Genomic DNA, 26,334 nt, shown 5'->3' with positions numbered 1-26,334 from the left:
CCATGTGCCACAACTAGAGAGTCCACACACCACAGAGAAAGGTCCTGCAAGCTGAAAGCAAGATCCGACACACTCAAATTAAGTGATTAATTTTTAAAAAGCAAAAGAGTGTTCTTTGACTGGGTCTGAAGAGCCTTAAGATTAATTTGATTTTAAAAGAGCCAGTCCCCCAAAATGACACACACTGCAAAAGTTACAAATTTTCTAACCATACTTTTCTTCAGCAATGTTCTCAACTTAATAACATTTGAAACCCCAGTTCCCCAGATTGCCTTGATTATTGGCCTTTCTCTGTTATTTGCTATATAATACATTTGCCAGACTTTAAAATTCTAAAGCCTTCTGTTTCATTCTTTCAAATATTGTATGAGGAAACGTTGGTTTGCTATGTTATTATCATATTAGTTGCTCTTGGTAGTTCTCTTAAAGATGACAGGCTTTAATGATAAGCTTTTATTTGAGTTGATCAGATTTTCTCTGATGTGACTATGTTTTAAAATATATTTGCAATTCTGATTTTTCAGAAATAATCACTTTCATTTCAGAATCAAAACCATAAGAACTTATTCATGCTAAGTGTTACAGCTTTTTGACATGTCGAAATAGCTGATGTGGGTGAGGTGTCTAGTTTGATGTTTTATATCTAGGTATTAGTCAGCTAATCTTCTTCCCTACTTCACTGAAAATATTTTCATTCTGTCTGACAAAAAGTAAAAAATTGCATTAACTGTGTCTAAAAATGTATTGCAGGTGACACATAAATGAGACTAATGGTTCTTGCCTTATTCTGTGAAGTTTTCACATTCTTACCTTTAGTGAACCAAGATCCAGATAGTTTAATAACTATTAAAAAAAAGATATCCTTTTGGGGTGAACTCTAGGAAATGATTACAATCAAGATTTTCAGATTTTTTAAAACATAAATTTTAAAATAGCCAAAGGACCAAGTAAATGTTATAAATATCTAAGAGTCCATTTAGGCAAAATATCTAAATGTATCCAGTTAATCAAACTAAAGCATGATGAAAGGTAAAGACAAGCAGTGCTGACAAAGAGTTTATATCTGTGAAGGAATATTTGACTCATCAAGAAAAATCAGATAAGCATGAAAGGATAATTGGTAATACTGTTTATAAAGCATGTGTGTTTCAGGGAAAGTCATCAATTTATTTCATAATTGTTAAAACGCAGTAGGGACTTCCCTGGTGGCTCAGATGGTAAAGCGTCTGTCTACAATGCAGGAGACCCGGGTTCGATCCCTGGGTCGGGAAGATCTCCTGGAGAAGGAAATGGCAATCCACTCCAGTACTATTGCCTGGAAAATCCCATGGACAGAGAAGCCTGGTAGGCTACAGTCCATGGGGTCGCAAAGAGTCAGACACGACTGAGCGACTTCACTTCAAAACACAGTAACTTTCCATTTTTTTCATCATAATCAGGATTCGGTATATACTTCCCTAATATATATCTGGAATACCTAGCTTTACCTTCTGTACCTTATTCTATTTCCTTTTTTAAAACAAACTGTGGTTCACAATTCATAAGTTGATATAATTACTCACTAATGGATCATAATCTACAATTTGAAAAATACTGATGAATGATAAAATTTTCAAAATTGTTCTTGGGGACTTAGGATGTGAACTTTGCCATATTGTCTGTTTCTAAGCCACTCACTTTCAAGGTCCCACCTTGTTATAAAAATTGCACCAGCTCCAAAATCATACATGCAAGTATCTTGTTCTCAGACTACAGCATTCTTTCCTTTTAGATTATATGTCCAAGTATCCCCACTATAATTCTTTAATTGCATTTGGACCACATTGATCTACAAGTCATATCTGTTCTTTCTTTCTTAGCCAACCTAGAGGCCATGGTCTAACATTGTAATCATATCCTTTAAAAGTTGCTCAGCTTCCATATCTGTGCTTATTAGTACTCACCTTGCAAAACTTCAAATCTTGATGAACTAGAGTTCTTTTTACCCACACATGTTATATATGGCACATGAACACAGGTAGAGAAATTACCTATTCTATGATTATAGAAGCAGAAGGACTGATTTAATTTAAAAAGTGTCTCAAACTTCAAACAGTCTCTTAGCACTGTTGAATGATATTTCACATTTACTTTCTCTTCATCCCTTCTCCCACATGCTTTCTGCTGTCACCACTCAGTTGATGATCTGACCTAGTGGTTCTCAGAGTGTGGTTTCCAGACTAGCAGCATAAGCATCAGCTGGGAACATGCTGCTGCTGTTTAGTCACCAAGTCGTGTCCGACTCTGTGACCTCATAAACAGCAGCACACCAGGCTTCCCTGTCTGTTACCATCTCCCAGAGCTGGCTCAAACTCATGTCCATTGAGTTGGTGATGCCGTCCAGCCACCTCATCCTCTGTTCTCCCTTTCTCCTCCTGCCTTCAGTCTTTCCCAGCATCAGGATCTTTTCCAATGAGTTGGCTCTTCTCATCGGTGGCCAAGTATTGGAGCTTTAGCATCAGTCCTTCTGGTGAATATTCAGGGTTGATTTCCTTTAGGATTGACTGGTTTGATCTCCTTGCTGTCCTAGGGACTCTGCAAGGGTCTTCTCCAGCACCACAACATGTTAGAAAAGAAAATCCTCAAGCCCTGCTCCAGGCCTCCTGAGTCAGAAACTGAGGATGGGGCCCAAAAATCTGTATTTTAACAAGCTCTGGAGGTGATTCTGATCCATGCAATAGTTTGAGAACTACCGATCTAGCCTCATACTTCGTTGAGAAACCACTCTCTAGAATGTAAGCTCTAAAGCTAGGGAGTTCTGTCTTTTTTGCTTATGTATATACTGAGCACAAACAGTGTGCCTCCCACACTGTAAGCCTCAATAAGTTATGGTGGATTCAAACCGTTAGATGGAAATTCTCTTATTTTCCTACTAAGAAATCTGGAAACCTACCTGCATCTGTATCTATTTTCTTCTTTCCTTTTCCAATTACGGAAACGTGCCACATCCTATCAGGTCAGGGTTTCCATGTCTGGATTGCACCTCATCCATTCTTGCCTTCTCAAGAGCTTTGCTCCTTTGGTCACGCCCTCTCTCCCACAGTATCTCAGGCTTTCATTTTGGATGACTTCATTTAGTATGCAGTCATACTCCACAGCATTCTAAAACAGCAGACTTCCCCCGGCCCAGGTCCCCTTAAAGTTACCACCCCATTCCCTCCATTGTCACACCTCCTTACCCCTCCTTTTTTTTTTTTTTTTTACCCCTCCTTTACTAACCCATTCTAATCTGGTTTTCACTTCCACTATTCAGTGGTTCTTAACAAAGTCAGTGATTTTTCCAAATGTCTTTATTGAGGTGTAATTCACATACCATGAAAGTTATTCATTTAAAGTATACGATTCAGTGGTTTTAGTATATTCAGAATGGTTAATCATCACTATAATCTAAGATTTTGAATATTAAGACTGTATTTATGTATTTGAATAAATATTTTTTCAGATGTTCTAAAACCATAGATTAGATTGATGGTTAAACCATTCTGAATCTACTGAAACCACTATTTGGCTGCGTTGAGTCGATCTTAGTTGCGGTGCGCCGGGTCTCTAGTACTCTCGGGCTCGGTAGTTGCAATACACAGACTTAATTGCACTGCAGCGTGTGGTATCGTAGTTCCCCAACCCGGGTTTGAATCCTAGTTCTCTGCATTGGAAGGCTCTGGTTCCTAACCACTGGGCCACCGGGGAAGTCCCTAGAACATTTTTATCACCCCCAGAGAAACCCCCTACCCATTCACAGTGGTTCCTGTCTCGCCTTGTCCTCAGCCCTAGGCTACCACTACTCTACTATTTCTATAGATTCGTCAGTTCTGAACTTTTCATACAATGGAATATTACAGTATGTGGTTCTTTGTGACCACGGTCTGTCATTTCCTGTAATGTTTTCAGGTTGCATCTACATCGTATCAATACTATGCATATACTCATACTTCATTCTTTTCTGGCTGATGAATATACTACCTATTTATCCGTAATAAGTCGATGAACATTTGGTTGTGTATGCGTTCTGGCTATTATGAATAATCCTGTTACGAGCATTCATGTACAAGTTTTTGTGTGGATGTGTATTTTCATTTCTTTGGGGTTTTGGGGGTAATATTTACTTATCTGGTTGCACTGGTGGGTCTTAGTTGGAGCGCATGGGATCTCTGTTCTTCACTGTGGCGTGCAGAATCTTTAGTACGGCATGTGAGGTCTAGTTCCCAAACCAGGTATCAAACCCGGGCCCCCTGCACTGGGAGCGTGGAATCTTAGCCATGGACCACCAGGGAAGGCCTTATTTTCATTCCTTTTGGATATATACCTATGAGTGAAATTGTTGGTCCGTTTAGTAACTTTATGTTTAACACTCTAAGAGCTACCAAAAGCACCTGCCTCATTTTACATTCCTACCAGAAATATATGAGAGTTCCCGATTTTTCCACATAGTTGTCAGTACTTGTTTCATTACCTGCCTTTTTAATGACAGTCGTCATGTGGGTTGAAATGGTATCTCATTGTGGTTGTTTTTCTGTGTTTATTAACCTTTAGTGATAGGTTTTATTTTTAAGCTTTTTATTTGGTATTGGGGTATAGCCGATTAACAATGTTGTGGTAGTTCAGGTGAACAGTGAAGGGACTCAGTCATACATATATGTGTATCCATTCTCCCTGAAGCCCCCCTCCCATCTAGGCTGGCACATAACATTGAGCAGAGTCCTATACAATAGGTTTTTGTTGGTTCTCCATTTTAATATAGCAGTGTGTACATGACCTTTCTAAAGTCCCTAACTATCCCTTCCCCTCGGCAACCATAAGTTTGTTTTCTAAGTCTGTAAGTCTCTTTATGCTTTGTAAGTAAGTTCATTTGTATATTTTCTTTGCAGATTCCACCTATAAGGGATGTCATATGATATTTCTCCTTCTCTGATTCACTTCACCTCAGTATGGCACTTTCTGGGTCCATCCATGTTGCTACACATGGCATTATTTCATTCTTTTAAATGGCTGAGTAATATTCCATTGTCCCACATCTTTATCCACCCCTCTGTTGATGGACATTTAGGTTGCTTCTATGTCTTGGCTATTGTGAACAGTATTGCAGGGAATCCAGTGTTCATTGTGGTCTTGGTTAGCACATCCCTAACAGCTGATGAGGCTGAGCATCTTTCCATGTGTGTATTGGCCATTTGTGTATCTTCTTTGGAGCAGTACTATTCAGGTCCTTTGCCCACTTGAAAACAGCATTGTCTTTTTTATTATTAAGTTAAAAGAGTTCTTTATGTATTTTTAATGGCAGCTCCTCTTCAGATATGTGATTCACAGATATTTCTACTGTTGTGTGAGTTGTCTTTTCACTTTCTTGATTTGTGGCATAAAGTTTTAAATTTTGATACAGTTCAATTTAACTCATTTTTTCTTTTGTTGCTTGTAATTTTGGTGTCATATTTAAGGAAACCATTGCCTGATCCAAGGTCATGAAGTTTTACCCCTATGCTTTTTTTTTTTTAATAATTTCATTTACTTGTGGTTGCACTGGATCTTCACTGCTGTGCAGGGGCTCTCTCTAGTTGTGGTGAGTGGGGGCTGCTCTCTAGTTGTGGCGCTCAGGCTCTGAAGTGCGGGGTCGGTAGTCGTGGCACCCAGTCTTAGTTGCTCCGAGGCATGTGGAATCTTCCCGGACCAGGAATCAAACCTATGTCCCCTGCGTTGGCAGGCAGGTTCTTTTCCGTAGTGCTACCAGGGAAATCCCTTATGCTTTCTTCTAAGATTTTAATAGTTTAACACTTACATTTAGGTCATGATCCATTTTGAAAAAATTTTTGTATATGGTGTAAGGAAAGAGGCTAAATTGATTATTTGGTGTGTGAATATCACAATTGTTCCAGCACCATTTATAGAAAAGACTGTTTTTCCCCCATTAAATTGTCTTGGCACCCAGTCAGTGATGATCTATTTACATGTTATTAAATTCAGTATCTAATTTTCCCTTATCGGACTTCTCAGTAGTATTGATGCATTTGACCATTCCTTCACTCAGATATTCTACTCCTTTGGTTTGCCTTTTACTTATCTTTCTATTTTTTTTCAGTGTTTATAGGTTCCTTATCTTCCACTAAGCTTCTAAATGTTGGGTTTTCAGTTATTATGGCTGTGTAACAAATTAGCACAGAAATTAGCGTCATGAAACAATCATTAATTATACTCATAGTTTCTTTGAGCATAAGACTGGACAAAGCAGAGTTAGCTTTCTCTGTTCCATAATGTCTGGGGCCTCAGCTGGAAGATTCAGGCTGGTACTGGTATCTTTTGAAGGTCTGTGCTGTTACCATGTCAAGCAATTGATCATAACAGCTCTTGATTGGAAGCCTCAGCTAACACCCACATGAACCTGTCTGTGTCCCAGAGGGGAGGGAAGGAGAAGGAGGGGGAGGAAAAGGAGAGAGTGAAGGAAGAGAGACAAGAAAGCCAGGGGAAAGTCATGCAGCCTTTTATGACCAAACCTCAGAAGCCACACAGCATCACTTTTGCCACTTCGTTTTTCATCAAAGGCTCATTCACTTTCATGTGTAATGGTAAGGTTCTTAAAGAGCACGTAGCACCAGAAATATTGCCGTGATCTTTTTTAGAAGAACAATTTGCCACAGTCTGTTCTGGCCACACAATTCGTATCCCTCCCACATGCAAAAATCCTTCACCTCTCCCCTCAGAGTCTCCCAAAATGTCATCCCTTAATGGCATCAGACTCAGGTTCAGGATCTCAGTGAAGTCAGGTCCAAATGAGATTCCTTGAGTATAATTTCTTGATGACAGCTCCCTGAATATAGTTCCATTTGATTTGGATACCTAGGGACTATAGTGGCGTATTATCTACCCCTTCCCTGCCACTACCCAACATACAGTGGATATATTGAGGAGGTACTTACTATTTCCAAAGGGGGAAAACAGAGGCACATAGAAGTCACTGGTCCATAGCAGTTCTCTCTTTTTGTTTTCTCTATGTGATCTATTCTATTTCCATAGTTTAAAAAAAAAATTTTTTTAAGCTACACTGCACAGCTTGTGAGACCTTTAGTTCCCCACCCAGGAAAGGAACCTCCTCCCCCTGCAGTGGAAGTGTGGAGCCCTAACTACTGGACAACCAGGGAATTCCCCTTTATCTCTCTAGTTTTAGATGCCATCCATACATTCATGACTTCCAAATTTCCTTACATCTCTTAGATCCACACTAAAATATATAATTAACCATTTGACACCTTCACTAGGATACTGCAGAGATTTTTTTCCAACTTAACATGGCTAAAATGAACTCTCATTTTCTACTTTACCCTTTTCCTCCACATATCTGTCTTTTCCTGTTTTCTCCATCTAGGTGAATGATGCCACCATTCACGTAGTGGCGCAGGCCAAAACCTAGGCTGATTCTTTTTCTCTCTCTCTCTCACTTCTGCATACAATAATAATCAAATTCTATATTTTCTTTCTCTAAAATATAATCACTTTTTAAAGAATCTCATCTGGATTACAACAGTCTCCTTATTAATCGCTCTCCTTCATTCCTGCTCCCTGCCAGTTCCCTTTGACACAGCAGTCAACGTATTATTTTATTTAACATATCTGATTATGACCCTCTCTTGCTTACAATCATCAGTGACTTCCCCCTGCACTTTGAGTAAAATCCAAATTCCTTACCATCCAAGAGGTCCATATAACTGGCCTGTACCCGCTCCTCTGACCTTACTCCTCACCACTCTCCCCCTTACCTGCTATACTTCATCTTTCTGGGCTTCTTCCAGTTCCTCAGACATGCCTTGCTCTCAGAAAGGGTCTGCACACATGCTGTTTTTTCTCTGCCTGGAATACTGTCCCCAAATCCCACCCCCATATTAATTGAGTCTTTCTCATCCTTTAAGGCAAGGCATTCCTGATTATTCTAAGTAGGTATTTCTCTTTAATGCTCTCTATCCTATTTGTTTCCCTTATAAAAGTTATCCCAACTCAAAATTATATCCTGTTTTTTTTACTTATTCATCATCTGTCTCCCTAACCAGACTGTAAGCCCCCCAGGTCAGGGGCCGTGTCTGTTTAATTCACCACTGTATCCTCAGTGCCTTGGCAACGTGCGTAGCGTATAATATCCTCTCAAGAAATGTGCATCGAATGTAGTTTAAAGGTATAATTTTGTTTTGAAACAATATGTTAAAGGTAAAGTAATTAGTAATAATTTTAAGTGGGGTGTTTCTAATTCTTGCTGAATAGCCATTTCTTGTTTTCTTTCAGTAACTGCCCTTCCTTTTTGGCTGCCGCTCTAGCCAGAGCCACATCAGACGAAGTCCTTCAGAGTGATCTTTCTGCACATTATATTCCAAAGGAAACGGATGGCACAGAAGGGACTGTGGGCAAGTACCTTTCTACAGAAATACCTACAGAATACTATATCTAATTATGTTTACCCACTGGTTGATATTTTATAGTGGTAGCAAGAGAAAAACTTCAGAAACATGTTTTTTCAAACTAATCAGTAAAAGTAGAAGGGGAAAATATAGGCATATTTTGAAGCCATGTGCAGGTAACTGGAGCAGGAGAGTATGGTAACAATATGTTATCATAAATAATATCTAGGGAAATGAAGAGAAGGGAGAAATGTGAAGACACAGCAGAAAAGATGGATAAGGGAAGGGAAGGGTGGTTTGAGAAAAATCTACTTTAAAGTTTTAATTCATCTTTAAGAAGTCAGGTAAAAAACTCAGATATACAAATTCAGGAGGTCAGTTGTTACAAAACTTCTCATTAATCCTATTAAATTTTATGTCTGCCGGGCTTCCCTGGTGGCTTCAAAACAAGAGAAGCCAGCCCAGCGAGAAGCCAGCGCTCTGCAACTAGAGAGTAGCCCTGCTCGCCACAGCTAGAGAAAAGCCCATGCAGCAAGGAGGGCCCAGCAGAGCCAAAGATAAAATAAATACATAAATAAAATTATTTGCAACTTTTTTACATCTACCAATAAATAGAGCTCTTTATGACAATTATGTGATTTAATTGCACGGGCATCTTTTTTCTGTTAAATTATGAGAATGTTTATTAATGAAGGCATGTTTATTACTGTATTAGGCTTATACATATTTAACACATTAAAAAATACCAATTTTTGTAAAAACTAGGGAATTAGGAATTGTTGAGGAATTTTAATACTTCATTCTATTTGTTCTATTTTAAGCATTTGCCTTTAAACATGGGACAGAGGGAGCAAAACATATATTAATGAATTAGGGCAGCTAGATTCCAGAGAATGTGAGGCAGATATAAAAATAATCATTCCTGTTCTTCCTTCATCTCTCTAGAGAATTTTTGGTAGAAAATTGGCAAGGAAGGAATTCCTCTTGTTTTTACTGAGAGTAATTGATTCACTTGGAACCAAATTGTTCCAGAGTCAAGCTGAATGGAATTCCTGCTGCAAAGCATTGGTCCTTCCTCTCTCGTACTGATGCATGAAGTAAAAGCCCTGTAATGAAAAGATAAGGGAGATTAAATTGTGCTTCACTGCAGCCAGGGTGATGGCTGACTCAGCTCCAGATCAGTCCACTGACAGTAACGACTGATGAGTAATTTACAGCTGTGAGGGGGTGGACTGCTACCTTTGGACAATTTTCTCTTTTTTTCATCCTTTTTTATTTGATTTTATTTTTCCATTTCAAGCAGCAATTTATTTATATGCTGATGTTTTCACACCACTTCCTGTACAGGAGAATACTCAAGATTGAAGTGTTGCCCTTCGTGCCTAGGTTGGAAGAATTTTCTGAACCCCTGTAAGATAGTAAATGTGAAAGGAAGGGATTTTCTTTTGGTGGATATCATTAGTCATCCTGATTTTATATTTTTCCAAGATATTACCCAGTAATGCCTCCATGCCACTGCTGTGATTCACAATGATCTATTATAGTTCCAAACTATTTGCATGTCCTTAATCTGTTTAACCCAAATCACTAAGTGGAGAATCTCTGCAGGGCATATTGTGTTTATCCATACCAAAGAGGGGGAATGAACATACTGAGTAATGCCTGCTGTCGTTGCCTTAAAGGCACGGAGGTCCCCACTGAAATGCCGTGTGACTCTCCTCTTAGGTGTTTCCAAAAACAGACTTAAAGAAACTTTACCCTAAAGTTCTTTTTATGTTTATGCCATCCCTAACAGAGTGTTTGTTAAACAACCTTGCATTTCTGTTGACAGATATAACTCCTGTCCAGACAACCTAAAATCAGTATAAAATATCCTAATGTAAAAATTAAAAATAAGGGTGAAAATGATCACTAATATAGAGGATATTAAAAGAATTATGAAAATTTTTATATAAATAAATTTGAAAACCTGGGTATTTTCTAGAAATATACAAATTAATAAAGCTTTGTCTAAGCAGAAAGAGATTGAGAAGATTGGCAAAAAGGACAAAAAGAGGTGATTCTATAGGTGAATGTTTTCAAACAATCAGACAGTAATTCCATTGCTTTTTAAAATGAATTATCCAGTTATATGGGGAAAGAGGAAAATTTGCATAGCATAACACTTGATACTTAAACTTGGCTGAGACAGAACCAAGAAACAAGAGATGAGTCTTAATAATCAATGTGAAAAATCTTAAGTGAAATATTTGTATACTTAGTAGAACAATTTGATGAGTATTTTATTGAGGGCCTACTATAGCTTAGCACTATGCTGCTGAGGAGACAGCAGTGAAAAAAAATATTGGGACATTTATTAGCATAATTTTTATATTAATAGGTCAAAAGAAAAAGAATAATCTCTAAGGATGCCCAAAGAAGCATTTGATAAAATTTAATATTTATTTCTAATTTTAAAAATATACTTAATAAAATAGCACTGGACATTGTAGGACAAAATTTGGCTTAAACCAAAAACCTAGTGTGCATGTTTAGAGTATATACTCAAGAATGTTTTAGTTGCAAGTAACCACTGGCTTCAGCAAAACAATTTATTGGCTGTCCTTCAAGATAAGGGCTATACAGCTAGATTCCAGGCTTCACATGATGTCATGAAGACCTGGCATTTCTCCAACTCTCAGCTGTACTCTCTCCTTTGGATTTTATTTTCAGGTTCCATGGGGTAGCAAAATGCCTGCTAGGAACATCAGATCTTCATCTGCCCAGGTTCAAACCAAGCAGGAAAATGAGTAACTTTACTCAGTTGCTCCTACATAAGTCACAGGACTCACTCTAATCAGTCCATCTTGGGTTATTTCCTTTTCCTGAACCAATAACTATGGCCAGAGGAATGTGGTCTCTAAATGGTTAGATCTGAATCACATTTTACCCTTAGACACACATGGACTGAGAGTAGAGAAGAAAGTATTCTTGGGAGAAAGAGGAATGTTTGCTAGGTGCCAAATAACACATTAAAATAAAATTCTGACTCAAAATAGCAAATAAAATAACTAGGAATAAATTCAGTAAGAAATAGGACATATGTTAAGACTCTATCGAGCAAGATAAAATGGATTTCATTTAATGAAACAGTATAACTTGTTCCTGAATAAGACTTAATATGAAAAAGAAGTCAATTTTTTCCATATAACTCTGTAAATTCAGTGTGATCCCAAACATAATGGCAACATATTTCCCCCACAAACTTGGCAAAATAAGTAGTTCATCTGGAAGAGTAAACATGTTGAACTACCCAGGTGCCATCTTTAAAGTTAATAATAATAGAAAAGCCAGTCCTCCTTATTTTAAAGCATGTTTTAGAATTACAGTAATTTTTAAAAAATGGCATCATTGCAGAAACAGTTGGAGAGATCAAGGAAGCAGAATTAACAACCAAGAAGCATACAAATACTTTATTAGTGGTTATTTAATTTTATAAGTTTGCCTATTCATTTATTTAGTCAACATCTTTAGAGCTTCTGCTATCTGCTAGGTACTGCTGCTGCTGCTGCTGCTAAGTCACTTCAGTCGTGTCTGATTCTGTGCGACCCCATAGATGGCAGCCCACCAGGCTCCCCCGTCCCTGGGATTTTCCAGGCAAGAACACTGGAGTGGGCTGCCATTTCCTTCTCCAGTGCATGAAAGTGAAAAGTGAAAGTGAAGTCGCTTCAGTCATGTCCGACCCTTAGTGACCCCATGGACTGCAGCCTACCAGGCTCCTCCATCCATGGATTCTCCAGGCAAGAGTACTGGACTGGGTTGCCACCTATACTATGACTAATCAAGGACAGTTAAAATACAGTGTCCATGTGCAATCTAACTTGGGAAAAGTAGAGCATGGTGTGAGTCAGATAGACCTGGGATTGAGAGTGATATTACCTGTTAGTGAAATGTTCCAGAGACATAGAATGTAGCAGATACTCAAAAAATGTTATCTTTTGGTTAAAAATGTGATGAGTTGTAGTAGATGGTGTGAACAAAGACAGATCTAAAGTGGAAGTGAAGTCGCTCAGTCGTGTCCGACTCTTTGCAACCCCATGGACTGTAGCCTATCAGGCTTCTCTGTCCATGGGATTTTCCAGGCAAGAGTGCTGGAGTGGATTGCCATTTCCTTCTCCAGGGATCAACGAACCCGGGTCTCCCGCATTGCAGGCAGACTCTTTACCGTCTGAGCCACCAGGGAAGCCTAAGACAGATCTAGCGGGTTATTAAATAAAAGAGGAAGCCAGTATTGTTTCCCTTGACCAGTTTAATTTGTCTACACCAGGGCTGTGCAGTAGACATGATGGAAATGTTCTCTATCTGCACGTTGTCCAGGGTAGTAGCCACTGGCCATATATAGTTGCTGGGTACTTGAAATATACCTAATGTGACCAAAAAGTGAGTTTTAAATTTTATGTAATTTTAATTAAAGTTAATTAGCCACATGTAGCTAGTAAGCTACTCTGTTTGACAGTAGAGGTCTATATAGTAAGATAAAAAGTAATAAACCAAAATATGATGTTTTATATTATTATCTGAGGATCTGGAAACTATCCTGATAATTAATATCAGTCATTTGTTTCATCTCACCCCATGCTCCCTGAAAGTTTCTGAACTCACTTATTATTTTGCAATCTTCCCTTGTGTTTGAGGCAAATGCAGACCCAAATAAACAGTCTGGATTTGGGGCAATATATTGTTGCAGAGACCAGATGGGTTGAAAGTGATAGAAATAGGTAATTGCTGGCTGAAAGAGACAGTCTCTGGCAACTGGTGTTTTAAACAAACAAAAAGATTGGAGTTGCTAAAAATAATCAAAATGTTAGGCTGTCTACTGGCCTCAGTTTTTCCCTCTTATACACACCTCTTTTACTCTTTGAACTTTTTTTCTCTTCCAAATGTACCCTTGATTTTCAGTTATATAAAAATGGCAAAGGGGACAAAGTCACATACATGGTTTGCCACCCTGTACTGTGTCAATGAGAAAGATAAAGGCAACAAAAACCTTGAGACCAGCTTTCTGAATATAGTCATTTAAAAAAGAATTTTGAATAAGAAAACAGGTAAAAGTTACAGATTAAGGCAGCAGCAGGGTAGAGAATGAAAAAAAAAAAAAGGAATCTCAGTTCCCAGGCCATTCTAGAACACGCAGTCTCTCTTCTTTGAGATTTGTGCTCTAGATCCGAAGAGGCGTGTGCAACCATTGCCCATCTGGTACACATCTTCTCAGCCTGTCAAGCTGTTTCTGACTTAGTAAAGTGAAATCAACAGTTGTTTTGAGAATTCTAAATTACTAGTGGCTCAGACAGTAAAGAATCTGCCTGCAATACAGGAGATGCAGGTTCGATTCCCTGGGTCGGGAAGGTCCCCTGGAGAAGGGAATGGCAACCCGCTCCAGTATTCTTGCCTGGAGAATCCCATGGACAGAGGAGCCTGGTGGGCTGAAGTCCATGGGGTCGCAAAGAGCTGGACACAGCTGAGTGAGTTTCACTTCACTTCACTGGGGGAGCTTCTAAAATACTGGCCTGGGAAAACCTAATCTTTGCTTGGTTATTTCAACTGCTGCAGCTTGAGTAGAGGACAGCTTGAGTGGAGATGATGTGAGACACAGTCTCCTGAGTACTCGTCAGTGTTGCTTGAAAGCTTCCACATCTGTCCATCCGCTGAGGGATGCAGGGAGACACAGAAGTGAGCGAGGCTTGTCCGCCAAATGGGCCGAGTAGGAGACTCAGTAGTCTAGGGCAAAGAGGCCTCTGTTGGCGTCTGCTTTGTCCAGTCGAGGGTTACACACACTGATAGAATGTGAAGTGCATTTTCCGTAGTTAACCTTTTGGTTAAACTATATAAGCTCTTGCCCGAAACTTTAATTAAAAAATACATCAAATAACAAAAAACGTATAGTTCAACTCTGAATTATGATCAGTTACAGGAAAGAAAGGAAACTGGAGTAAGATAAAGGAAGAGACGAGGAAAGAAAGAGATGAAGACAAACAGTAGTCAAAGTGAACCCTTCTTATTCCTGTACTTTGTAAATAATATTTTCATAAGCCTTTCATATTCTAATTCTTGGATAATCATTGTTCATATTTCAGTCATTTTCCTATGCACAGGGGGCTTGGGTCTTCAGATGATAACCTTGGCAGCCAAACAAAAGTGCTCTGAAGTAGATAGCATGGCCAGAGCACTTCACAGGCTGGAAGGACTCCAGCCTAGGAATAGATCCAGCCCTGCTCAGAGGTTTTCTCCTCATGACATAAGGGTATCTTAGTGGCAGCTGCTGGCTGATGATTTTCTATCAGACAGGTTGTCATTTTCTTTCTTCAGAACAACATTTCATTTCTCTCGAGAAGGAGGAATTTCTTCTACTAAGGAGGAGCTTGACTAAGGTGACCTACTTCTGTCTCTCCTAGGCAGGCAAGTGAAAAGCAGTTTTACCAGGCTCTTCATCGGGGATTTCTGTTTCTTTCACAGAGATTGAGACAGTGAAATTGGCCCGTTCTGTCTTCAGCAAACTACACGAGATTTGCTGCAGCTGGGTGAAAGACTTCCCTCTCCGCAGGAGACCCCAGCTTTATTATGAGACATCAATCCATGCCATCAAAAACATGCGCAGGAAAATGGAGGACAAACATGTCTGCATCCCTGACTTTAACATGCTCTTCAACCTAGAGGTAAAAGGCACTTCTGAAGTGTCACGAAATTTGAAAAATAAAACACCGTCACAGACCTGTTTTCTAATAAGAGAAGTTGTAGCAAACTGTAATAGTATCTCTGATGGCTTGGAATAGGACTAAGGGCAGAGTGGCACAGATTTGCTTCTTCCATTAGACGAAGGGAAAAGAACTATTTATTTCATGTGTTTTGAATAGGTAATGCAGTCATATGGTTTATTGGAAAATAAAAATCCCAGTCTTATCCTTGTCTCTCAGACACTTCAGATCCCTTCTGCGGAGGCAAATTACCAGCCCTTGTATAACCTTCCAAAGACATTCTATAAACATACAAACCAAAAGGAAAACTGTTATATCTCAATAAAGCTGTTTTTTAAAGGAAGGTATTTCTATAGTATAATCAAACATTGTCTATTGCGTTCCCACATTACTGTTTTGCTGAAGCAACACAAAACACAAACATAAAAGAATGAATTGGAAACTAAGATAGTTTTCTGATTTCATGTGACTGTTTTTAAAATCTTGGTTTCTGAGTTAGGAAAGTAGCTGGAATTACTTTTCCTGAATCTCTGTGACTGACAAATTGGATCATATGAGCCTTGTCAACTTAATAACCATTTTCTTGTTATCTTCCTCTTCTTTTTCTAGTTAATGCAAACAGAGGTAGGTTTGTTTCCTGTGCCTGTCACTTGCCTCTTCACTCAAGTCCATAACTTTAAAATTACAATGTAGTGATTTATACAAAGCACACTATTTCCTTCACTTAGCAGCTAAAGTTAAATTTTAGCTGACTGTCAAGCAGTGATGGTGGGCTGGTGACTGGTGCTTATTTTACAGTATAGATCAGCTGACACCACACCCATGCAAATATAACGCCTAAAGGCCATAATGTGATAAACAGTCCTTAAATCACTGCACCCTTGAAGATTGTACTCAGGTTCGAGGGCATCATTACACTTTGTTAACCTGGTTGGTTTTCATTTTGCCTCAAAAATCAACCCAAAGGCCTAACTCAGCAAGGAGCTCTTGGCTATAATGAAACAGACTTTGAGGGCAATTGGGCAACATGTATTTAGAACTATATAAATTTTCACACACTTTGATAATTTCAGTTTTGATTTTATATTATAAGGAAGCAGAAAATGCTTACATATTTTGTTTGACATAAATGTTTTACACAACATTATCAATAATAAAAAATTGGAAATGATCCAAGTCTTATGTAGGAAATGATAGCAATGATATGCTTGTAAGATGTATAGTACATATCCATTTAAAATAATGTCTTTGAGTAATACTTAACGACATGGGGAAAATGCTAATGATATGGTAAGTGACAAAAAGCAGGGTAAAAACTTTGTGTACATTATGATTCTAATTTTATTTTATTAAAAAATTTATATGTATAGAAAAAAGACTGGTTATCTGTGGATGTAAATATATCTAATACTATTTATTTCCTTCTATGCACTTAAAGTGCCTGATGCTGGGAAAGACTGAGGGCAGAAGGAGAAGGGGGCATCAGAGGGTGAGATGGCTGGATGGCATCACCGATGCAGTGGACATGACCTTGAGCAGTGGACATGACCTTGGGCAAACTGGGAGATGTTGAGGGACAGGGAGGCCTGGTGTGCTGCAGTCCATGGGGTCACACAGAGTCAGACGTGACTGGGTGACTGAACAACAGCGTACACTTCTTTATTAGTCCAAATAAACATACATTATCTAATTGAAATATAGTCGATTTAGTGTTGTGTTAGTTTCTGGCGTACAGCAAGGCGATACATTTATACGTATATATAAATATCCTGAAGAATATATATATTTATATATATATATTATTTTTCAGATTTTTGCTTTGTGGTTTATTATAGAATGTTGAATGTAGTTCCCTGTGCTATACAGTAGGACTTTGTTGTTTATCAGTTTTATATATTATAGTTTGTATTTGCTAATCCCAAACTCCTAATTTATTCTTCTCCCACACCTTTGGTAACCACAAATTTGTTTTCTATGTCTGTGAGAATGTTTTCTGTTTTGTAAATAAGCTCATTTGTGTCACATTTTAGATTCTACATATAAGCGATACTATATGGTATTTGTGTTTCTGACTTCCTTGTCTTAGTATGATAATCTCTAGGTCCATCATTGTTGCTGCAGATTACGTCATTTCACTCTTTTTTATGGCTAAGTAGTATTCCACCACACACGTGCACTCCCCCCCCCCCCGCCCCATCTTCTTTATCTCTTCATCTGTCGATGGACATTTAGGTTTCTTCCATAGACCCATTATCTTTATAACAGGGAAGACACCAGCATTTTTTTTTAAAGAAGAGATCCTGTTGGCTCCTTTGTTTCTTCTGATGTTATATTGTTTAAGAATCTCCTTACCAATCTCACATTGTTTAAAGTATATTCTCATGCCCACACGAAACTATTATTGCTCCCTTCTTTTTTGTGATGATCCCATATCAGCTCACTCATCATTTAAAAACTGCTTACATATGCTATTTAAAATTTTACCCTTACCCTGCCAATTGAACTGTTTAAAAATGAGTACATTTAAAAAAATTACTGCTGTTGAGGACTTTCCTGCTGGTCCAGTGGCTAAGACACTGTGCTTCAAAAGCAGGGCCCTGGGTTTGGGAACTGGACCCCACGTGCTGCAACTAGGAGTCCAAACCCCTCAACTAAAGATCCTGCGTGCTGCAATGAAGATCAAAGATCCTATGTGCCGCAGCTAATACCTGGGGTAGCCAACTAGATAAATATATATTTTTAATTTACTGTTACTTTTTAAATAAAAATGTTTGTTGAGATATATTGAACAACTATGTATAAAGTAAATAAACTACAAGAATCTAGTATATAACACAGGCAATACAGCCAATATTTTATAATAACTTTAAATGAGCTTTAATCTATAAAAATTTCAAATCATTATGTTGTATACCTAAAACTAATACTATAAGTCAATAAAGTGAAGTTGCCTAAGCGATTCATAGGATTTATAGTATGAGTTTTAGGTATACAACTTAGTGATTTGAAATTTTTATAGATTAAAGCTCATTTAAAGTTATTATAAAATACTGGCTGTACTCCCTGTGTTATCTACTATATTCTTGTAGTTTATTTCCTTTATACATAGTTGCTTGTGTCTCTTAATCCCCTACCCTTACCTTGCTTCTCCCCACTCCCCTCTCCCCATTGGTAACCATGAGTTTGTTCTCTGTATCTGTGAGCCTATTTTCACTTTGTAATACTCATTTGTTTTATCTTTTAGATTCCACATATAAGTGGTAATATACAGTACGCTATTTGTCTTTCCCTGACTTATTTTACTAAGCATAATACCCTCCAAGTCTATCCACATTGTGGCAGTTGGCAACATTTTATTCTTTTTTATGGCCGAGTACTATTCTGTTGTGTGTGTGTATACATACATACCATATCTCTTTATCCATTTATTAAAAATTAAAATATAATTGATTTACAATACTATATTGGTTTCAAGTATACAGTATAGTGATTCAGTGTTTGTACAGATTATATTCCATTAGAAGTTACTACAAGATAATGGCTATAATTCCCTGTGTTATACAATATATCTTTGTTGCTTATTTTATTTTATACATAGTAGTTGATATCTGTCTCCTCATATCATCCCTCCCCACTGGTTACCACTAATTTGTTCTCTATATCTGTGAGTCTGTTTCTATTTTGTTATATACATTGGTTTGGTTTATTTTTTAGATTCCACATATAAGTGATTACATAAAGTATTTGCCTCTCCACGTTTCACTAAGCATAATATTTTCTAGGTCCATCCACATTGCTGCAGATGACAGAATTTCATTCTTTTTTATGGCTGAGTAATATTCCGCTGTGTATGTGCGTGTGTGTACATACTTCCTTTATTCACTCACCTATTGATGAACACTTGCCTTGTTTTCACGTCTTGCTTTACTTGGTATATTTTATTTACTTTGAATGACAGGGTCTGGACTCAGCTGAACTCTCCAAGCACCAAAAGAAGTCAAAACTTCCAAATGAAAATTCTTACATTGTTGTTGCCTAAGAGAATCGCAGGGCTCAGTGAGAGTTCAGTGAGTTCCAGATCTCCTCTAAGTGAGCCAGAGCTGAGATTAAAACACTGGAGTTGAAGAAAAAGAAAAAGCAAGTTCTTACTGAGTTAAATGTAATCTCGTGATTAGATGTCCTGTGTCGAGGTAAATCACAGATTTGGAAGACCCTCCTCTGGCAGTTGCCCTACAGCTTCAGGCACTGAGGGGGCAAGGAAATGTGAAGCAACATCTTGGATTAGGGGACAAGGTTACAGGGCATGTAGACATCTGATGTGGTTCAAGTTTGTGTAGCCTATTTAGAGACCGTGTTATTTATGGTGAGAATACAATGTGATCATGAATGATTTATGAAGCCGATAGTATAGTTTAGAAGTATGTGTATGCTTTCATTATCTGTGTATTTTAAATAATCAAACATAATTGGCCTTGTGCTTAGAAGGCCAATTATTTCCTATTGTCCTGAGTTTCTAATTTATTATTAAAATATTTTCATTTTGACAAACATCTTCAATCCAGAACAGCCTTTGCTCAACTCCTCCTCCTCCCTTCTCTTTCCTCCCCCTCCACACAACTTGTAACAGCAACTTTGCAGCAAATGGATGTGGGTGGTTTCCATGGTACAAGACAACAGCTTTCACAGTGAGAGGGCACTTCAGCCTGAGCTAATTGGGCATGATGTGTTCCAGTGTTCTGGTGTGTAAACACAGATGCCCTAACATTGCAGGTATTTTAGCCGTGGATCAGGCACGCCAGAGAAGGGAAACATTCAGTCATTACCCGGGTGGCAGGGCAGTGGAGGAGGATGGGCAGCAGGGCAGGGGGCTGGCTCACCTGAGGCACGCCGTACCTTAACTCCCCGAACTGCGTCTGTTTCCATGGACAGGACCAGGAAGAACAAGCGTACTTTGCAGTGTTTGATGGCCACGGGGGAGTGGATGCCGCCATCTACGCCTCCATTCACCTGCACGTTAACTTAGTGCGCCAGGAGATGTTCCCCCACGACCCTGCCGAGGCCCTGTGCCGAGCCTTCCGCGTCACCGACGAGCGCTTTGTCCAGAAGGCCGCCAGGGAGGTATGCTGCTTTCACAGGAGCCCAGCCGTGATACGCCAGCTGAGCTCGCTTGTTCTGTGGCTAAAGGGCTATTTTGGATTTTCTCTTTTGTGATAGACATTATTTAAAGCTCTCTTCCAAACTACGTTCTTGACACACAGTATTGGATTCTGTTGCAGGCCTAATTCTCTCTTTAGGAATAGATTTAGTGGGGTGCTATGATGTACTGTAGAGAATCTCCAAGCTATAATTTTCTAAAAAGCCAGGCAGCTGCTGGATTTGGCAGGTGAGTTTCACCTTATTCACCGTTGCCTGTCAGGTTCGCACCAGGACCAGCTCTCTAAGGAGACTTTTGCTGACAAAATCTGAATATGGTGATTAAAACAATGGTCTAAAAAGGAAACAGAAGCTGGGATTTCTCCATGCATTTGGTTCTGAATGGGTTGGCAGTGTTCGCTGTGTATCTCTTGAGGAAAACTTTTGCCTGGAGAGAGTGAATCCTTAGATGCTCCTTGAACTGGTTTTCTCTTAACAGGAAGAAAAGTCAGAGCTCACGTCCCAATTTCTTAAGGTTAATCAGACCTAAGGTTTTACTCTGAGTGAACGACAGGAGCTATATTAAGATCTAAAAGTAAAGATTTTAATCTAATTATCATTCTGGGCATTGGTACAAAATTAACTACAGGACTTTATACTCATTTCCAACTAGGGACCAACAGAAAGAGAATTTTTTTTTTATTTTAGAAAGCAATTGCAGAATTATATACACACAGAAAAATAAGACCCCCTCCCCTGTGACTTAAGCATTAACTCTTTTTGAAATGGACTTGGACAGAACAGGGTAATCCTTTAATCCATTTCTTTGATCTCATTGTTATGCTATAGGGCAATCATGGGGCTTGGAATTAACTAAGCAGTAATTCAGCTCTGCTTGGTGTTAAGCAAGGGCAGTGCTCTGTGTCCCCACCTGCCCCCCAGGTTTAGATTAATACACAAACCCAACAACAGTAACCACTGGGCTCTGCAAATAGAGGTGGGCTAGAAAACAAAACAGAATTGTTGCCCTCAGACTTGGCCAGTCTCTGGGGGGGACCACCAGGCTTGGCGCTGCCGGCTGTCTTCACTGGGACTGAGGCCACGGCCTGACCCTGCGAGCTGGCCTGTCATCGTCGACCTTGTCGTCTTCATCCTCTGTTGTATCCCTTTCCTTCTATGTCCTCAGAATCATGGCTTTCTTCCTGACCATGTTCACCTCGTTTGCTTTGCCAGTGATTCTAGCTGTCTCTCGGTCTTGCCAACAGTTCTCTTGAATAATTTAGGTTCGTCTCCGCAGTTCCTTCTCTCCTCCTTGTGCTTCCATGCGCTGCTAACTGCTGGGGAAAAAGCAGCAGCTATTCCTGTTGCGCGGTGGCCCTGCCTCCTGTTCCCTCTGGGGCACATGCACTCAAGTGTCTTTATCCTGTGTTCCAGGGTCTGAGGTGTTGAACATTCTGTGGGAAGACATTCTATTGGTGGGTGAGGATTTCTAACAAACTTTCCCTCTATAGGGAGAATGAGAAGTTGTCTTCTCATCGGATGCAAGAGGCCTGCCACCACCCTTGATGCCCTGGTTCTAATTTAGGCCAAGTCCTTAGTAACAGAAAGTCATGCTTATTTGGTGGTGACTCATGTCAAACGGAGGGCTTCCCTGCTGGCTCAGATGGTAAAGAATCTGTCTGCAGTGCAGGAGACCAGGGCTGGATCCCTGCGGCAGGAAGAGCCCTTGGAGAAAGGAATGGCTCCCCACTCCAGTATTCTTGCCTGGAGAATTCCAAGGACAGAGGAGCCTGGGGGCTACGGTCAGTCCATAGGGTCATAGTCGGACAAGACCGAGTGACTGTAACTTTCACTTTTTTTTTTTTCATGTGAAATGGAGATATTTTAGGATAGTAGTATCAAGAACATTAAGTACAGTGGTACTGAGCTATGAAATTCCAGGCTGATGTTAGTTTTTCATGCAATGTTCCAAAGGCAAAGGTCCCTAAAATTATTGTAGATTTTGGTTTTGTTTTTTAAAGGTAGAAGCATCTTAGCACTTCAGGGAATGTATGTTCTCTCTTGGCTCCTGTTCTAATATCCAGAGTATGAAGCATTTGTTGGGTACCAACCAGATGCTTTGTATGCTATTTTGTAAAGCTAGGACCCCCCCCTCCCCCCCCCACCCGCCGAACATACATTAGGTCAGTAACAAGACAGAGATCAGAATATGGAGATCTTTACTCTAAGGGTTGATACTGTGGTTTAGCACTGGACCACGAGGGAAAAATTTCAGTTCGGTACCGATCTGTACCTGCCCTCCGGCAAGTCACGTCACCCGCCATAGTTTTCTTCCCTGTGCATGAAATGGAATAGAGGACTTCCCTGGTGGTCCAGTAGTTAAGACTCTATACTCCCAACACAGGGGTACAGTTTCCATCCCTGGTCAGGAAAGATCCTGCATGCTGCATGGCATGGTAAAAAAATAATAAAGTGAATTGATAACTGTCTCTGCCTTGCATATCACAGATAAAATCTATATGTGTGTGCACATACAAATACATCAAGCATGTAAAAATGCACTGAGAAATAAGAATTGCTATTTTATTTGTGAAATCAAGTTATTGGTAGTTTTGCTTCCATCTGAAAAGTCTGTATTATCTATAAATTGCTTCTCAATGAGAATTTGATGTCTGCTAATTTTTACTGACTCTTGTTTTATTTACATTACTTTCAGAGCTTAAGATGTGGGACCACAGGAGTGGTGACTTTTATCCGAGGCAACATGTTACATGTGGCCTGGGTGGGTGATTCGCAGGTTATGCTTGTGAGGAAGGGCCAAGCCGTTGAACTAATGAAGCCACACAAACCAGACAGAGAGGTAGGTATGCTCTGTTCTGTTAGGGCACACGCCACAGGTAGTTTTCTAGTTATTACTTTTCAGTTATTATTATAATTATCACCATTATCTCAGCAACCAAGCCCACCTTTCAAAGGAAGATTAAAGAGAACCCTTTCCGGGAAGCTGATGAATATTATATCTGTTGTTTACTGTTAAGGTAGCTGAATAAATCTTGAATCCAATTATTTGCTTCTTTCTGTTGCATTGCTGTGCAGGATGAAAAGCAGCGGATTGAGGCCCTTGGAGGTTGTGTAGTCTGGTTTGGTGCCTGGAGGGTGAATGGAAGTCTGTCTGTCTCCAGAGCTATTGGTAGGAAAAACCAATTAATTATTTTTTCTCCAAACCGTCCTCTTCCAGAACACTGTTCTTAATGTTAATGTGATACAACAAGGGAATCTGAGATAATAACTTAGATTTTCAGAGTGCCTGTTATTGTCTAATGCCTCTTTTAGTTAATTATTTAACCTACACATTTATATACATTCCATTTTTAAAAGGGAACTATATTAAGACATGCAGAACTTACTAGTTTCTTTTTTTAAAAGGGGAGCCTTTAATCTCTGGAATACAAATCTGCTTAAAAACCAGTGATCCTCATTTTCCATTCCATTTTGGGTCAAATTTAGCTTAAATCAGTATTTCCCAGAAAATGGAAGTCCCTATATTTTATCTTGCTTATATCTTTCATTTTTTCATTGAATTCTAAAATGACAGAAACAACATGCTTTTTGGGTGAAAATAATTTTTACTATATTAAAATTAGAAAACTAATTCTACTCTGTGTGGAGTGGAGTTGTTAGATTACCCTGGGGTTTCAGAAAATCTACTTCCCTGGAACCTAAATTCTTTAAAAGAAGGGTAAAGTCGATGAAACTCTTTGTTGTCAAAGATTCAGAGTAAAGAGCTGAGCTGGTTGGACAGTGCGAGGGTGCAGCTCAGAGCGCGCTACGGCCGTTTCTGTCTCACTTTTGCACCTGGGTCTGTTGCGTTGGATTTCATGGCTTAGCTTCACTTTGCTTTTTTGTTCTTTTTTTTTTTTTTTTAAGAACATATGAATGCGTGTGTCTCTATGGGTAATATGCGTGTATGCATTATGCTACAGTTCTGTCACTGCCTCCTAAAAAAATGAAGTGATTTGACATAGGATAACATGGATAAATGGAGTTGATATCTGATCCCCAGATTTTGCTTATCATTACCAAAAAATTCCAGAACATTAATAAAATCTCAAAGGACTGATTCCATTTCACCATTGATGTGATTTCCCTCCCACTCTTTGGGAAGGTGCTGGCAAGCTGTGAAGTGGCCCAAATGTGAGCAGCAGAAGGCTGAGAGAAAGAGAAAGCTCAAAGATTCTGCAAATACCTCTTGAAAAATTGAGAGTAGGCTTCACCTTAGACCAAGGGAGTCATTAAGAAATCTGGAATAAGGCCAAAAGGGAAAAATTTCTGATTTCTAAAACACACCTTCATATAGGATTATTTTTGACAACTCCAGAGACCTCTTCTCTTGATCTTACTGTCTTTGTCAGAGTATTGCAAGGTATCTTTAATGCTTGTTATAGAAGCAACTTTACTAGAGAATCCTTGTCATTTCTTGCTTCTAAAAATACGACATAAGGGGAAAAGGCAATGTCCTTGAATAAATGCCAGTCAAAGAGGAAACAGGGGTGACTGCAGAGAGGAAGTGACTTCTGAAGTGGACGGGAGGACAGAGCCTAGAGAAGGCCTCCGGAAGTGAGGCGTGCAAACACATGGGCGTCTCCGAGGGTGCGTCCTGTTTCAGGAACAGGGACGGGTGCAGGAGGCTGGGGCGGGGGGTGGGGGTGGGGAGGGGCTTGAATGCCAGCCTCAGTGTCTGGGCTTCACTGGGTGAGTAAGCTGAGGGTCCACGTGGTCAGGTTTGTGTTTATAAATATTTGTAATGATTACAGAAGATGAATTAGAGTGAAAAACCTAGATGAGAGATCATTCAGAGATGTGGACAGCTGAAAAAAAAAAAAGGAATACAGAAGAGTATAACTTGATGAGACAGAAATGACAGTTTTGGGGGGGAAAGAGGAAACTTAACTTCTAGGTTTCTGACTTGTGTCTCTAAGAAGATGATAAAACATTTGTAATAAAGCAGCAGCAGTTGAGGGGCGGGGAGGAGGGAAGATAATGAGTTCATTTTGGACATATTTGCATTCTAGGTGTCTGTGGGATGTCTCAGAAGAGGTAATTTATATGCAGTTGGAAATACAGATCTCGAGCTTAGCAGAGTTGTGAGTTGGAGATAGAGATTTGAGAATTCATCCCATTTTGGAAATAATATTAACAACCTGTGAAGTGATTTTATATATATATATGTATATATATACAGTAGTTGAAACCACAGGAATGGATGACACTGCCCAGGAATATAGCATGAAGAGAGACCAAAGCTGAGACTCATTCCTTATGGTAGAAGACCGTGAAGTCATACTCTCTGGGTTTGTGTCTTGGCTCTGCCCCTTTACCAGCTGTGGGCCTAGGTGATTTACTGAACTTCTCATATCTGTTTGTTCCCTTGTAAAGCAGGACTAGTAATAGTCCCTAACTCATTGTTTTTGTATTAGATAGTATAATACACACACATACACTTAGAACCCTGCCTGGCACAGACTTAGCATACAGTGATTTGGGGTGCTATTATTTTCTTGGGGGGGGTGGGTTGCCATTAAATGAAGGAGCCAGTAAAGAAAATCAGGAAGAGACACAGACGCAGGGTATCAGATGCTGGGGAAGGGGGTTTTTCTAGGTGTATGTAGTCAACAGGATCAACTGCTACAGAGGTCAAGTGAGTTAAAAAAGTCACAGAATTTTGAAAACAGAAAATGGTTGTAGATAGAGGTAAATTGCTAGAGATTGTTTTTTAAGTCAGGAGGAGGAATTGAGGGAATTCAGGCCCGGTAAACTTAATTTTCTTTGAAGTAGGAAATTATGCCATCTACCAAAATCCAATAACTGAATTGGAAAGAGTCAAAGAATGTAAGATTTGGAAAGCTCATGGAGTAAATCAGGGGGCTAAATAAAGAAAAGAAAAAGGACTCCTAAGCAGAGTTCAACTCTACTCAGAAAATAAATGACATTAATACTTTAAAAATGAAATGCATTTCAACTGTTTCTCCCCGAGCCCTTTGGATTGATCCAGAGTTGAC

General features: G+C 39.3%; 1 protein-coding gene across 1 annotated transcript in view; it reads left to right on the top strand.

The window, feature by feature from the left end:
* PPM1E (protein phosphatase, Mg2+/Mn2+ dependent 1E) overlaps positions 1-26,334 on the top strand; it is a 226,510-nt gene that overhangs the window by 193,699 nt on the left and 6,477 nt on the right. The window contains exons 2-6 of the mRNA XM_040244203.1: positions 8,299-8,417; positions 14,904-15,103; positions 20,072-20,260; positions 22,992-23,135; positions 23,372-23,465. Of these exons, the coding sequence (XP_040100137.1) occupies positions 8,299-8,417; positions 14,904-15,103; positions 20,072-20,260; positions 22,992-23,135; positions 23,372-23,465 (746 nt within the window). The remainder of the gene's footprint in view (positions 1-8,298; positions 8,418-14,903; positions 15,104-20,071; positions 20,261-22,991; positions 23,136-23,371; positions 23,466-26,334) is intronic.

Source organism: Oryx dammah, unplaced genomic scaffold (assembly GCF_014754425.2).
Source record: "Oryx dammah isolate SB20612 unplaced genomic scaffold, SCBI_Odam_1.1 HiC_scaffold_8, whole genome shotgun sequence".
Taxonomy (NCBI): Eukaryota; Metazoa; Chordata; class Mammalia; order Artiodactyla; family Bovidae; genus Oryx; species Oryx dammah.
This window is presented reverse-complemented; position numbering and strand designations above follow the sequence as displayed.